The sequence below is a fragment of the Rhinopithecus roxellana genome, chromosome 12 (assembly GCF_007565055.1).
Source record: "Rhinopithecus roxellana isolate Shanxi Qingling chromosome 12, ASM756505v1, whole genome shotgun sequence".
NCBI classification, from domain to species: Eukaryota; Metazoa; Chordata; class Mammalia; order Primates; family Cercopithecidae; genus Rhinopithecus; species Rhinopithecus roxellana.
In genome coordinates, this window is record NC_044560.1 from 55,774,850 (window position 1) to 55,791,099 (window position 16,250).

The 16,250-nt window shown below is 48.9% G+C and overlaps 1 protein-coding gene across 4 annotated transcripts in view; it reads left to right on the forward strand.

Moving 5' to 3' along the window:
- Window positions 1–1,879: 1,879 nt before the first annotated feature.
- Window positions 1,880–16,250, forward strand: part of SLC1A7 (solute carrier family 1 member 7) — a 50,528-nt gene continuing 36,157 nt past the window's right edge. For all 4 annotated transcript variants that reach the window (XR_748968.2, XM_010372228.2, XM_010372215.2 and 1 more), the window contains exons 1-2: window positions 1,880–2,203; window positions 10,031–10,110. Coding sequence is in view for 3 of the 4 variants with exons in the window: in XM_010372228.2 (XP_010370530.2) it covers window positions 2,027–2,203; window positions 10,031–10,110 (257 nt within the window). In the remaining variant the exon portion in view is untranslated. The remainder of the gene's footprint in view (window positions 2,204–10,030; window positions 10,111–16,250) is intronic.

Genomic DNA, 16,250 nt, shown 5'->3' on the forward strand with positions numbered 1-16,250 from the left:
AGGTTGTAGTCTGGTAGGCAGGTAGTGGTAGTGTCAGCATGTGGGAGAGAGGAGTCAGTGGTGGCTGTGGGGCATGTCCTGGGAATTGGAGTCATGGAGCTGGAGTAGAAAGCAAGACTCACCTATATCATGGCACAGGTAAAGGCCAGGTCTGGGCTGGGTGTGGTGGCTCATGCCTGCAGTCCCAACACTTTAGGAGGCCAGGATGGGAGGATTCTTTGAGCCCAGGAGTTGAGAAAAACACAAATCCAAATGTTTGTTTTCTCTTCTAGGAAGTAACTAACCACCTGATTATTTGGAAAATGAGGCATTTGTTGGAGTTGAAGGTGTAGCAAGAAACTTTTGGTTTTAAGAGTCAAAGTCAGAGAAAAAAAACCTCTCAGACTTGTATTCATCCCCACCCCCCACCCCCAAGCTACTGCAAAGAGCAGGGGCTTTGGAAGCTTGGTTTGTTGAAATGAAGTTCCTTAGATGAATGTACCTGGGCCCATTTCTCTCATTCTGAAAAAGACAAGACTGAGATTCAGAGACGGCAAGGTCACAGAGCTGATTAATTTGGAATCAGAATCTTCCCAGTTGGGAGCACCGTCCATGACTTCAGAGCCTGTGCCCCAGTCCCCTCTCACCACCTCTCCCCCATGCCCTGCCTTGGCCCTGTCCTCTTTATCCTCTGCCCCTGTCTCCTATGTCAGGAGTAGGAAGCCCCTGTGCGCACCCCACCCTTTACCTCCCACCCTCACTGCAGACTGCACTTCCCTCTCCCTGCTGCCTGCCGCCTGACTGCCCCTAATGAGATTGCAGATCTCTGGTGAAATAGACGAGGGTTAATTCCCCCTGGCTTTACAGGACAAGGCAGGCCAGGCCACGAGAAATAGGAAAAAGACACCCTTTCTCCAAAGCACTAAGTGAGATAATGACCCTAAGAGTCTGTTCCCCTGTTCAGCACGCCAGGGTTCACACTGCACTTCCAAATACCCTCTGGGTGGAATCTTGTACCAGCTCTAACAAAGTAGATGCTGTTATCATCTCTATTTTACAGATGGAGAAACTGAGGCACAGTGAGATGAAATGCTTGTCTGAGGTCACACAGCCAGTAAGTGGCAGAGCTGGGACCTGAATGTAAGTCTCTTGGGCTCTGTCATCTTTAAAAAATAATAGGTCCAGAGAGCCTGCAGGGTGCCCAGCACCAGGCTTGAAACAGCCCTGAAGCATCTATGTCCTGTTTCCCGGTGAGTGGCACAGCCCACCTTTGAACTCAGGTCCCCTGGACTTGAATCTACATTCCCCGCAATAGTGCCAAGCACCCATGAACCTATCTGCCTGTTCATGTGGTGGAAACAGACTGGCCTAGCCCCGATTTCTGACCTCTGTGACCATGGCCAAGGGACTGGCTCCTGGGGTCTTAGCCTCCCTTTCTGAAAAATGAAGGTGGGAACCCCGGGGTCTTTGGGACAATTCCCTGTGATTAGCATAGGTAAGGCAGCCAGCACAGGCCTGGCCCACAGCACATGCACTCACTCACCTCAGTTTCTTTATGTGTAAAATGGTGATGTTGATAGTACTTATTTCTTGGGATTGGTGTTAGGATTAAATATGCCGGTACATGTAACATTCTTCTAGAATGGCACCTGGGGCACAGCAAATGCTTAATTAATGTTGAGGATAACTGATGTCTTACTGTCTTGTTTTCGATTCTTTCTGGAAGGAAGTGGGGTAAAGATCAAACCAAGCAAACGCATGTTCCTCTTGTTCCTCCCAGTACCTGGTCCACTCAACTGTTTAAAAGGAACGCTTGGCTTTGAGGGCTGAACTCCCAGACCACGTGGTCTGCTCTAATTTCCCAGGCCCTAATCTGCTCCCAGCTTCTAATGATGCAGCTGGTAATAGGATTGTGGCTTCCTTCTAGGGCGGCCACACAGGCCTGGCCGTGGGGCTGGCGACTGGTGTTAAGCAACTCTGACCACCTGCCTACTGAGGGGCTAGAGCCCTCAGCCCAGACCCTGTGCCCCCGACCGGCCTCTTGTGCATGGAATGGTGCTGTGCCCCTTGCCAGCAGGCCAGGCTTGCCATGGTGCTGCATGCCATCTTGGCGCGGGGGAGGGATGTGTGCAGGCGGAATGGACTACTCATCCTGTCTGTGCTGTCTGTCATTGTGGGCTGCCTCCTCGGCTTCTTCCTGAGGACCCGGCACCTCTCACCACAGGTCAGCCACCCGGAGCATCTCGGGGTACCCGTCCAGGAGGGGTGTGTGGGCCTGAGGGATCTGGGGTCACAGTCTCGTGTCACAGCTCCCTGGTGCCATGACAGTGTGTAAGTCCCTCTGCCCCTCTGGGTCCCGGTTTTCTCATCTGTAACATGGGTGTGATAAACACTTTGCAGGACTAGAGGGAGGAACCAGTCACGTGGCTGGGGAGTGATTACAAACCTAGCACCACCAGGTGAGAAGAGGCAAGGGTGCCTCATGATGACAAACACAGGGCCAAGAGTTGTGGCGGGGAAAGAGGGGGGTCATGTGTGAGTTCAAACAGGCACCAGAGAACACCACCTAAAGGCTGCTCAAATGACAAGAGATCCAGGAAGGGCGCTCTAGGCAGAGGTGACAGCAGGTGCCAGGTGCAGGGGCCGGACACAGAGGGGAGCTGGCCCATAGGTCCCATTGCCATGCGTGGGCTTGCAACAACCATGAGATGCTTTTGGGCAGAAGAGCGACAGGCCAGTTGGAGCTTGGGAGACCCCTCAGGTGCTGAGTGGAGAGGGGATGGTATCGAGGCAGGGAGGGGGCTGAGTAAGGGGCAGCTTGAGGGAGACCTGGTAGTGCAGATAAAAGGGACAGACGTGAGAACTGTTTTCAAAAGGAGAAGCTTCAGGATGTGGGGGCTGATTGGATGTAGGCTGGGGGACAGGAAGGGGAGCCAGGTCCCGGGTTTCCAGCCTGTGTAACTGCCATGGGGAAGCTGCCTTGCCTGGGAAAGAGCCCCTTTCCCTGTCAGCCCCCATCTCTTACAGAAGAGGGAGCGACATTCCCATGGTGTTAAAGAAAAAATCCTTCTGCCACTTGTGAAACTGGTAAGGAAGGCTGTATGCAGGACTACTGTGGTGGGGGTAGGTGTCAAGACCTCCTGGGGAGAGAGATGGGACCCAACCACAAAGATAACAAAGCCGGCTGCAGATTTACAGCCAGTGAGCAGAGGGAGGGGGTCGGGGACAGCAAATGGCTGCAGGAGACATCAGGGTAGGGGGATTCTTGCTGAAGGCAGGCCAGGGCGACCAGACATTGATCTGGGATGGGGAATCTGATCCAGTGTCGGGGTGCTGAAGGGTGAAGGATCCTCACTAAACTGACTCGGCAGGACTTTTGCTATAGCTGGACTATGCAGGCCAAAGACAAGGCCCAAGGACAAAGCCCAGTGGAAAAGAGGGTTCAGAGGAGACTATCTAAAGTGTGGTCAAGGAGAGAGTCTTTGTCAATGGGCTCCTGGAAGAGTCCCTATTCCCAGAAAGTCCTCTTCCCTGCTCACTAAGGTCTAATGCTATCTCTACAATGGGGCTCAGGCATTAGACTTTGTCTTCCATTGAAAGGAAAACACCCACTCCTGGAGAACTGAGCCACGACTATGGTGACCCTGTTAAGCCTCGAGCAGTTATTTAGGAAGAGGTGTGGACTCTGGAGGCAGAGAAACCCTGAACTTTGACTCTGCTAGCAAATGGCTGGGCAGTATCCTCTCTCCTCCCTGGGCCTCAGTTTCCTTATCTGTAAAATGGGATATGGGGCAGTATATGTCTACTGCAATTGTTATGAGGAATAAACCAAGGATTCATTAGTGCCCAGCATACAGTAGGTGCTTACTACATGTTACTTCCCCCTCTCTCCCTTATCTACCTGTTAAAGTCCTGTCTACATCAGGAACCATCTCATCTCCCATAGCTGATGAAAAGTAACTGTAACCCCACTGCTGGCCACCTGGCTTCAGAGCTGGCTATGTGGGTGTCTCTTTCTCCCACCAAGCTGCACACTGCTGAACAACATATGGGTTTGTTTGTTTTTTTTTAACCAAAACCTGAGCCTAGCCCTGTGTCAGGCACCGAGAGAACGCTCAACTATTTGCTGCATTAAACTGGCAATGGAACAAAAAATCTGCAATCTGTTCTCTTTAATTTTCCTCAGCAACAAAAATATATCTCCTGCAGGAAGATTATTTTGTGAAAACAAATTGGAATGCCTATTATTAAAAGCCAAACTCATCTGGGGCCTCCTTTGCCAAAGCTGCCTTTCCCATCTGTTTGGAAATGCAAATGTATTCCGGTCTGGATTAACCTGCCAGATAAATTGAAGGAAGGATGTAGAGGCTTAGAACAATTATTTGGCAGGAACTGGCTTTCTCAGCATCTTACTTTGAAATCTGGGATTTCTCTGTTTGATCTCTTTGCCTGTGACTCAGAAACTAAACCCTTCTTGTTTTGTAAGCTTATGCAACAGGCAAAAATCATAAATAATTTGGAAAATGGTAGAATGTTCTATTTGTGAAAAGAATTTACAAAATCACAGGATTTTTGTCTTGGGATATGAGTATCTCATTTAAAAATACTGAGCATTTTGAGACCTCAGTTAAACCATGGTGCATTACAGTTGTATTCATTTTTTTCCCTCCTTCCTAGAATTCCACTAACATTTTAGTAATGGGATTTTTAAAAGATAAAATCACCAAGAATAAAGAGAATATAAAAGGAGACAGTTGAGAAGAGAAATTGACAAATTAGACAATATGGAGGTGGATGGAGCTTATGACCTTGTTCACAGAAAGCTGGCATCTTAGTCAGTCTGTGGAAGTCGATACCAAGTCAGTTTGCCTTGTAGACTCCAGAACATAAAAGAGCAAGATGCTGCACTAGGCAGGGTGAGGCTGGGGTTGAAAGCCCAGGCATGGTTTGGAATTTTGTAACCAGAGCAGTTAGACCCCTAGGGACCTTCCAGTTCAGTTGGGGGACTCATCCACCCATCTCCACCCCCCTGCCTGCCCCAAAGAACCAGAGAAGCTGGACTTGGGGGTACTGGGCCACCCCTGTGTGTGTTGGGGAGACAGCCATGCTGAGGCACCTACTTCAAACTAATTAGCAGACATTTTCATCTGAGTGGGGTCCCCAGCACAGTTTCAGATTGCTGTCAGCTGAGCTTAGGCACCATGTCATTCCTCAGGCAAAGGCAGGAAGAGACTTCTCTCACTGAAGCCTCAGAGAAAAGATGTCTAAATTCTGCTATAAAGGAGACTCCTCTACCATCCCACACAGTCTCAGTGAAAAAGCCAGATCAGTACCTGTCGCCCTGCCCTGAGGACCGTCAGCTGACAAGCCCCACTCACACACGCAGAAGTTTAGCGCTTCAAACTTACATATGAGCTGAAAGCCACGCCACCAGCAACGTGAGGAGACTGCTAACGTGAAACAGAGTAAACGAAGAGAAAAGGGGTCTCTAATGAGAGAAACAAAGAGAAAAGGGGGTCTCTAATGAAGCAGAGACAAGGCGGGGAGGAGAAGGAAGCTCTGTAAATCTCCTCTTAAGCTTTCCAGAGTGAAGATACAGTTACCGTATAACAGAGGGGATGCAAAAAGAAGGAACAATCAGAGAACAAAAAAGAATCTGGGGAAATTAAAAATAGAAGAACTAAGATAAAAACGTGAGTAGCTGCCCAACACATAGAAAGGATAAATACTCAAAGTGTTGGAGACCCTGAATACCCTGATTTGAACATTACACAGTGTATGTAACAATATACCAACTGTACCCCATAAATATGTACAAATATTATATATTAATAGAAAAACTTTGGCTAGACCTGGTGGCTCACACCTGTAATCCTAACACTTTGGGAGGCCAAGGCGGGTGGATTGCCTGAGCCCAGGAGTTCAAGACCAGCCTGGGAAACATGGCATGAGACCCCATCTCCAAAAAAAAAAAAACCATTAATGTCAATAACTGGGATAAAGTTGTAGAAATCTCCCAGAAACTAGAACAAAAAGAAATGAAAATAGAAAAGAAAACATAAGAAAATTAGAATGTTCAATGCCCAGCTACCTAATGACACTTTTAGAAAGAGAGCTAAGAGAAGAAAAATAGAGGAGAAACAGTTTGCAGAGAATCTAAGCAGTTTCTCAGATGTGAAAGGTAAGCATAGCACTGTCAATTTTGTTTAAAAAAGAAAGAAAACCCCATATTATGGCCCATCACCATGAAATTACCAAAAAGTGGAGATAAACAGATGATCTTTGGATGGTTCTGGTGGAATAAAACCAACATCATTTAAGGAACAGGAAATCGGAATGACTTTGAACACCTTAAGCTAACTGGAAGCTAGAAAACAAAGGAGAAACATCTTCCAAACCTGAGGGGAAATTATTTCCAATGAAATATCTCACATATGCTATTATCAGAGGTAAAGGTAGAATAAAGGCATTTTTACTCACGTAAGGACTCAGAAAAGTTTATCTCCCATCCACTATTACTCAGAAAGCTCCCAAAGGATATGTTTCAGCAAAACAAGGAAGTAAACCAAGAAGACAAGGGATCCCAGAAACAGGGGGCCCTCTAAAGGATAAGTCCCAGAATGACACTCAAGAAGGGAACCATGACAAGCACTGGGCCTAGAGAGCAGTCAGTCCAAACTGGAGCAGGAAGGTGCAGAGCTCACGGACCAAGGTCCCAGGCAGGATAAAAGAGAACCAATGTGCTTGAGAGAGCAGAAAATACTATCATTAGGTAGTTTAGTAGACATGTTAAAATGTTTGGAAGAAATTAGTGGGTGATTCCCAGAAAGCAAGACAAATAAAAATCAGTCAATTAACTTTAGGCTACAAGCAAGGAGGCATGGTTGTAGTACATTACTTGGCTCAACGGTAAACACTGTTTGATGATCAAAACATTGTAAATCTTGACTATTGATTTACCTAAAAATTGATATAAATATAATGGTGAAATAGGTGGAGAGAAAGGGAGTAAGAACTAAGTTTTCATCAATCATGGCAGGGAAGTTGATAGATGTCAAAATGATGAATCAAGAAATAGCATTATGACCATATTATCTAGAAATACTGATACTATGGGAAACAGCTAGAAGAATTGAGCATGTTCACTACTGGTAAGTTGTGAGATAGGGATAGAGAGAGATGAGGAAAGAGCTGCCTTTTTATCAGTAGAGCACTGTTCTATTTATTTATTTATTTATTTATTTATTTTTATTTTTATTTTTTTTAAGATAGAGTCTCCCTCTGTCATCCAGGCTGGAGTGCAGTGGCCCAATCTCAGCTCACTGCAACCCCTGCCTCCCGGGTTCAAGCGAATCTTGTGCCTCAGCCTCCTGAGTAGCTGGGACTACAGACACACACCACCATGCCCAGCTAATTTTCGTATTTTTAGTAGAGACGGGGTTTTGCCATGTTGGCTGGGCTGGTCTCAAACTCTTAACCTCAAGTAATCCACCTACCTTGGCCTCTCAAAGTGCTGGGATTACAGGCATGAGCCACCAAGCCTGACTATTAGAGCACTTTTAACGTAAAGAATACATGTGGGTGCCAGGTGCAGTGGCTCACGCCTATAATCCCAGCACTTTGGGAGGCTGAGCTGGGAGGACTGCTTGAGTCCAGGAGTTTGAGACCAGTCTCGGCAACATAGTGAGACCCTGTCTCTACAAAGAATGCAAAAATTAGCTGGGCTTGGTGGCACACATCTGTGGTCTCAGCTACTCGGGAGCCTGAGGTGTGAAGATTGCTTGAGCCCAGGAGGTGGAGGTTGCAGTGAGGCAAGATCGCACCACTGCACTCCTGCCTGGGTGACAGAACGAGGCCCTGTGTCAAAAAATAAAAGAAAAATATATATATATGTGGACTAAAGTTAATTAAAAATATATCGTTGGCAGAGTGCATGGTTCACACCTGTAATCCCAGAACTTTGGGAGGCTGAGGAGGGCGGATCACAAGGTCAGGAGATTGAGACCATCCTGGTCAACATGGTGAAACCCCGTCTCTACTAAAAAAGATACAAAAAATTAGCCGGGCATGGTGGCACGTGTAGTCCCAGCTACTTGGGAGGCTGAGGCCGGGGAATTGCTTGAACCCGGGAGGCAGAGGTTGCAGTGAGCCAAGATGGTACCACTGCACTGCACTCCAGCCTGGCAACAGAGCAAGACTCTGTCTAAAAAAAAAAAAAAAAAATTATATATATATATATATATATATATATATAGAGAGAGAGAGAGAGAGAGAGAGAGAGAGAGAGAGAGAGAGAGTCATGATGGGCATATTTCTTTAAAAAGCAGATTCTCTGGTGCACTGGAAATGGTAGCAGTACAGGAATAGGAGGCCTGATTCCTGGTCCTGTGCTGCAGTTAACATTGGGTGGGCCCGTCACCTCCCTTTTGCGGTTCAGCTTCCTCATCTATCACATGAGTGGGCTGGGCTAGAAGATCTCAAGAGTCCCCTCACAGCACCAACATTCGATGATCTGGAGGTTTTTAAAGCATCAGATCATTAACCAAGTATGTTTGGCTTTGGTTAAAAAAAAAAAAAAAAAAAAAAAAGTTGCAAGTACAACAATTTAACTTGGATGATGTTTGAAAGTCCATTTGCCTGCCTCGCCCACAACCTCACCCTCTGAAGAAAGTGGCCCCACGCCAGAGTTGCCAGAGTAGCAAAACTGAATTAAGTTAAAAAATTTTTAAAAACAGCACACCCAGATAAACTGGAGTTTCAGATAAACAGCACTTTTTTTTTTTTTTTAGTATAAGAATGAATTACACGTTGTTATCTGAAAGTCAGATTTAACTGGGCTTAGCAGCCCTTCTGCTTCAGGTGTCAGGTCCTGGTCACGTGACTGTTACTGGGGAGACAGCTTATTGGGCAAGGAATTGGCTCCTTAGTCAAAGATCCGTGGACGGGCTGGAGCCAGCGGCCTAGGAAGGAGTCAGGCCTAAGAACTCTGCTAAAGGGGGCTGTTTCTACTGCATGGTGTCACACCCATTCAATCTGATCCTCTCTCTCAGCATTTTCGGGGAGAAGCGCTAGAGAATGGACCCAAAACAGATGGAGAAACTGACTTGCAAGAAGGCCATGGTCTGCTTAGGAGTGGGTCTCCTCACCAGCTAGGCTGGGGATTTCTCGGGGCAGGAACCCTGCCTAGTTCATGTTGGGGTGCCCACCATGATGCCTGGCGTGATGCGCGTTGAATGAACGCGTGAGCAGTACTCGGCTCTCTCCTCTCGTCACTTGCCATCTGCTACATGAGAGAGATTTTATTCCATGGCTAGGCAGATGCGTGGTACAGATGGGAGGAGAGCTGTTATTTACAGGATTACTGAACATTTACTGTCATCCAGGCGCTGTGCTAAGTGCTTGCGTGCATTCTCCTGTTTAAGCCCCTCAATGACCCAGTGAGGCAGAGTAGTCCCCCCTTATCCGCTATTTCACTTTCTATGATTTCAGTTACCATTGGTCTGAAAATGGGTGAGAACAGTACTGTAAGCGATTTTAAGAGAGACCACATTCACATAACTTTTATTACAGTATCTTCTAATCGCTCCATTTGATTATTAGTTACTGTTAATCTCTTACTGTGTCTAATTTATGAATTACATTTTATCACAGGTATGTACATATAGGCAAAAAACAACATCCATAGGTTTAGTCTCTGTGGTTTCAGGCATCTACTGGCGGTCTCGGAACATGTCCCCTGAGAATAAGCAGGGACTACTGTAGCTATTACCCTCATGTTATAGACGAGAAAAACGCAAAAACTCAGAGTGGTCACAGAAGATGCTTAAGGCCACACAGCTTGTGGTGGATTGGTGGTGGTGGTGGTGGGGGGATGTTTACCAGGATTGGAACCCAGTTCTGTGGCTCCAAAGCCATTTCTTTCTCCATGGACTCCACTGCCATGTGCTAGACAGGGGAGTCAGATGGGATAGTGCTTCAAAGATTGTGAAGAATGGAACCACTGTGCAGTCTACATCTCTTGCTATAACCCCAGTTCTTACTGTGTTTTCAGGAAATTAGTTACTTCCAGTTCCCTGGAGAGCTCCTGATGAGGATGCTGAAGATGATGATCCTGCCACTGGTGGTCTCCAGGTGAGAGTGGAGTTTCGGCCAGGCGGTCTGGAACCAGGAGGGGAGAGGATGGCTTCTGTTGCTGCCCTGCTCCTGCTGTGGGTGGCTGGACAGCAACCACAGGCCGTGGGAGGAGTGTGACTTCAGGGCCTTTATGAACAGTGCTGTGGGCTGCTGGCTTCTGAGTCATTTAGTGGCCCCAATTGTTGGTTCCATCCAGTAGAATTTTTAGTGGGCAGAACAGGTGATTTGGAGTCAAAGGACATGACCTGACTCCAAGATAACTCAAGGCCAGGGAATTGAGGGATGACTTCCCAGAGGAGGGGCTGTTCATGGTGACGCAGCAAGGCCTGGAGAAAAGAGAACTAACTCTGATGATATTCCAGTGATAATATCCTGGCTCGGCTGTGTAACTTTGGACACATTACCTCACCTCTCTACGCCTCAGTTTCCTCATCTGTAAAATGGGAATAACAACACCTACTTTGAAGGGTTTTCATGAAGACTAAGTGCTTGAGTATGCTGAGCACTCAGGTGGCTGGGACTTGGGACAGGAGAGGGACGGTGGGAGATGAATTTGGAGGGTGAGCTCTTGCCCAGTCATGAGAGACGTTGAACACCAGGCTGAAGAATTCAGACCTCACCCAGTAGGGTGTGGGCCACAGAAATCATGGGAGATCACTTGGTCCCTTTCACTGATATGCTAGGGTGACCTTGAGCAACCCTATCCCTGTCCAGGCCTTGAGTTTTCCAGATGTATAATGAGTGGCTGCTCCAGGTGGTGTCTAAGAACCTTCTGCTCTGAGGCCATGAGAAAGCTTCATCTTCCAGGACTCTTCTGCAGAGAGGAAAGAGGATGAGCCTCTGCATGGGCTCTGCCTCCCGGCCTCCCTGCTGCTGAGCAGTGAGCCAGCTCCTCGGCCCTCTCCCCTTTGTGAAGTGGAGATAATCCCCAGGCCAAGGGCGCTTTATATTTTCTGCACAGAGGCCTTTGCAAGCAGCATTTAAATCTCTCAGGACTCAGCCTTCAAGGCTCTGCTGAAATGCTACCTCCCTCAGGAAGCCTTCCCTTACTCCTCAACTCACTCTAGTGACGTCTCCTCTTACTACATCTTTGGAGTCATTCACTGAGCCAGTGAATCTCTCAGGGTCAGTAGTCCTCTATGTTGCTGAATCTGTACGACACGTCCAGTTCTTCCACATGGCCTCTCCACAGCCATGGGTGCAGCTGATTACTCTTGCCCTCATGAAATGCCCTTCCCTGTGGACTCACACTCTCCTAACTTTTTGCCTGCTTTCTGTCCATCCATCCTGGTCTCTCTCCTTCTACTCAACCTCCAAATATTCAGTTTCTCCAGCCTTTTCTCATCTAATTTCATAGCTTTAATGTACCACCTACAAGCCCAGTGCCCCCAGATGGAGATCTTCCCAGACCTCTCCTCTGAGCTCCACACGTCATTAGCCAACTGCCTATTTGACATCTCCACTTGGATGTTTCACAAACATTTCAAGTTTTGTTTTGTTTGAGACAGGATCTTGCTCTGTTGCCCAGGCTAGAGTGCAGTGGCACAATCTCAGCTTACTGCAGCCTCGGCTTCCTGGGTTCAAGTGGTCCTCCCACCTCAGCCCCCAAGTAACTGGGACCACAGGCGTGCACCACCACACCTGGTGATTTTTTTGTATTTTTTGTAGAGGCTGGGTCTCACCATGTTGCCCAGGCTAGTCTCAAACTCCTGAGCTCCAGCAATCCACCTGCCTCAGCCTCCCAAAGTGCTGGGATTACAGGCATGAGCCACTGTGCCCAGCCACACTTCAAGTTTAATGTCACCAACTTGAAGTTTTACCCAGCAAACTGCCTCCTTTTCCTGTTTTCTTCTTGTCCACAAATGGCAGCTCCATCACCCAGGTCTTCCATCAGGCCTGTCGTTGGCTATCCCCTTTCTCTCAACCCCACAGCCCCATCTGCAGCTCCAGCAGATTCTGCCTACTCGGTCGAAGAATGGAGCTTCCTCCCCACCCTACAGGCCCAGGCACTCTCTTCTCACATCCGGACTCCACCGCCACCTCACTGGTCTCCTCGCCTCACTTCTTGTTCCCTCCCATCCATTCCACCCAGTGGCTAGAAGGATCTCGAGAAAAGTAGATTGGGCCCTGCCCCTCATTTAACTTCAACGGCTTCCATGACATGTAGACTCAATCTGCAGACCATTAACCTGGTCTAGGAGGCCCTGCGTGATCTGCCCTGCCCGCCCCACCTCATCCCGTGTCACACACTCCAGTCCCCACCAGCCTCGAGTTCCCTAAGCTGACCAAGCCCTTACCACCTCAGAGCCTCCACACATGCTGCTCCTTCCTCTGGAACACGCTTCCCCAACATCTTACACCTCTTCTTCCTCCTCTTTTTTCCCATCTCAACTTGCACATCATCTTCTTAGGAAGGCCCTGCCCACTGACCCCTTCACACCACCCTGGCTCTCCCTCACTGTACCTTGTTCCCGTATCATATATTGTCATTCTACATGCATTCACTTGTTGATTAGTTTCTTTCTTTATCTCCCATTGGGCTGTCAGCTTTGCAAAGTTAACGAGGCTACTCTGCCTAGATTCAACTCTGTGTTGTCAGCACCTAGCCAAGTGCCAGGCACATAGTAGGTGCTTATTAATACTGGTCAAGTGAATTAATTAATGGATCCAGCAATCATGCATTGTGCTTTCTGGACACTTGGCCCTGTGCTGGGTGCTGCAGACATAGAGATGATGGAGAGATTGTCTCTGTCTCTGGAGAGACTATCTCGTGGTGTTCACAGACTGCTGGGAAGACTGACAGGAACATAGACAATCACTGAACAGCTAAGTAAGTGCACTGGTAGAGGAAGCTGGGACCCTTGGCAGCAGCTCTGTCTGCCCTTTCCTGCTGACTGTCCTAACTGCCTGGGCATTGCCCCTCTCTCAGAACAGAGGCACCTTAGAGGCCGTTGTGTGGACCCTGGAGTCACACAGCCTGGCCTTGCTATGTATTACCTGTGTGGCCTTGGACAAGTCACTCAAAACAAAACACAAAAATCCTGTTCAGAAGTCAGAGGCCTGGGTCCTCAACCTGCCTCCTCCACAAGCGATCATGCGATCTGAGGTGAGGCCCCAACCCTGGGCTTCTTTACCCAGCAACAAAGGCCCGTCCAGCTCTCCACTTTCTGGCTCTCAAATGCCTGGTCTCCCTCCACCAGACTCAGTGTTCTCTTGGCTGGAAATGCATGTGGTATTAAGTTGAGAAAAGCCAGGATGTGTTCATACATTTCATTTGTTTGTTATAGAGTTTGGACTGGTGCAGAGCAACCGTGTCACTGAGAAATGGAACTGCTTTCACATTTTCCTACGAAGGGAGAATTAAACCTTCGTGGGGGAAATATGACACATTTCTGAGCCCTAAAACCCCTCGTTCCTGAACTCTCCCTCCTTTGGCCTCAAAATGGCCTACTATCCATGCTGGCCAGGAGTCCATCCACACTGTCCCCTGAGCTCTTGCTCTTGGCCAGCCCAGGGCTGGGTGTCCCTATGCTTGAGGAACAGCCACTCTGGTGTGAGGTTGTTACTCAGGGCAAAGCAAAATCACCAGAGCTGCTTTGAAAAATTTAGATGTCAGGCCTGACCCTGAGCTGACTGAACCAGAACCCCAAAGTGTCCAAGCAGAGGTTTGCTTTCAGAGCTCCAAAAGTGTTCTGAGGATTTGAAACCTCCTGATTGTCCTGGGGTCAGACCTTCTGGCTCCACATCTTCGGAGCCCAGCAGGAGGCTGTGGTACTCCCATCCCCAGGGGCTCCAAGCTGTGACCCAGGAAGGCAAGGTTTTCTGCAGTGTGACCTGGCTACAGGGCAGTGGCGGGAGGGCAGGGGTTACATTTGGGCTCACCAGCTTCCAGTTCTAACCACCTGCAGGTCTGGGCCTCCAAGCCTGGCTCCCATGACATCTGTTCCCACCTTCTCTCCAGGACAAACAGCCACCCTTTCCCCACACCAAGCCCTGGAACGAGGCTGGTCACCCATTAGTCCCGCAGCATGCCACAGGGTCTGTCTCCACACTCCTGTTCCTGCCCAGCCCCTGCCATGCACACCCTCTTTTAATTTAAAGTCTCACTCTGTATTCAAGGCCTGTCTCAAGGTTCTGTGTGGGAAGTCCTTCCACCTCCCCGTTGGTTGGTAAAATGAATGATGACCTGTCTCCAGTGCTGACGCTGTGTGTGACCTGCATGAGCTGAGTGTCGTTAGCTCAGTGACCTCGCGGTTGCAGCTGGCATGCCACACAATGGGAGACAGGCATCTTTTAGTCCACTAGTGACGTCTATGCGAGCAAACAAACTAGCATCCCTATGTGGAAGAGCCACTCATCTCACTGAACAAGAAGTGCCCCTGTTGAGGGGTCAGGCCGGGGGGGCGTGGCCCCCTCTGTGGGCAGGGTCATGTGCATCTTTGTTTTTGTCTGAGATCCCAGGAGGGGATCAGGTCATTGACCCCCTGTCTTTCACACTGACCTCTGCCAGGTACTCAGCGTGACAGATTCGTTCAGAGGCTGGAGAGCTAAACGACAAGCAAAGGGAGGTGGTGAGGTGTAAAGAAGTGTGGGTGACTGCAAGGGTGGACGTGAGGGCTGAAAGGCCCCTGGACTGCCATGGAGCGGTCACAGACACACCTTGCTCTGGAGAAGGGAGGCCCAGTGGGAGGGCAATGGGGCCAGGAGGGTTGGAGCCAAGTTCAGTCACTCTTCCCATAATCTGGCATCTTCCAGCTGTGGGCTCCTTTTTTCTAGAATTTCTCTGGCCCGGCCCCTGGGCCAAGTCCTTCCTCAGACAGGTGTGCTTCAGTCCAGCTGAGTGCAGCCCACGCTTGACCAGTGGTGGCTTCATCTGTCACAGTGTGGCAGGAGAGCAGGCAGCATGGGCGAGGGTGGCTGAAATCTGCAAAGGCTACAGGGCAGGAACAGGGCTTTGGAGTCACTCTCTAGACGTGCAAACGTAAACAAGCCTTTTAGCATCTGAGCCTCAGTGTCCTTACCTATAAAGTGGGAAGAATACCTCCCTCACAGGGTTATTATGAAAAGTAAATAAGAGAATGTACATGAAGACCCAGCATGGCTCCTGGTACATTATGGATGTCCCATGTTTTTCTTTCTTCTTTTTCCTTTTCTTTTTCTTTTCTTTTCTTTTCTTTTTTTTTTTTTTTTTGAGACAGTCTCACGCTGTTGCCTAGGCTGGAGTGCAGTGGCATGATCTCAGCTCACTGCCATCTCCGCCTCCCAGGTTCAAGCAATTCTCCTGCCTCAGCCGCCCAAGTAGCTGGGATTACAGGCGCGCACCACCACGACTGGCAAATTTTTCATTTCTTAGTAGAGACAGGGTTTCACCATGTTGGCCAGGCTGGTCTCACACTCCTGACCTCAGGTGATCTACCCACCTCGGCCTCCCAAAGTGCTAGGATTACATGCATGAGCCACCATGCCTGGCAGATGTCCCATGTTTTTCTAACTTATTAAAGCATCACCAGGCTCCTCAGATGTGTCATGAATGCTCCCCCAGCCCGTGGCCACCTCTGTCCCTGCTCTCAGCAGGAAGCCCCTTGGATGGCCTCTTCCATCTTCATGGTTCTAATTAGCAGCTGCAGCTCACCTGTCCCCTGCCCTGGAAAGCCACCCTTGACTGAGGCACACCCAGGTGCTCCCTCAACACCAGTACAGGCCGTGCAGCATGCCCTGCTTCACCGGAGTCGCGCACACCTGCACATCCACAGGGCCTCCGTGGGGGCACTGGCCAGGTCCGGCGCCTCTCCATGATGCACTCACCTGACGCCCAGAGCCATTGCTTGTGCCATGGCAGTCAAAGCCTCCTTATCTGTCATGAATTCCTATTCTTTTTCTTTTTCTTTTTTTTTAAATTGAGACAGGGTCTCGCTCTGTCCTCAGGCTGGAGTGCAGTAGCATGACCACGGCTCACTGTAACTTTGAACTCCTGGCCTCAATCGATCCTCCCGACTTAGCCTCCCAAGGAGCTAGGACTACAGGCACACGCCACCATGCCCAGCTAATTTTTTTAAATTGTGGGTAGAGATGGGGATCTCACTATGTTGCCAAGGCTGGTCTCGAATTCCTGGGCTCGAGGAATCCTCCTGCCTTGG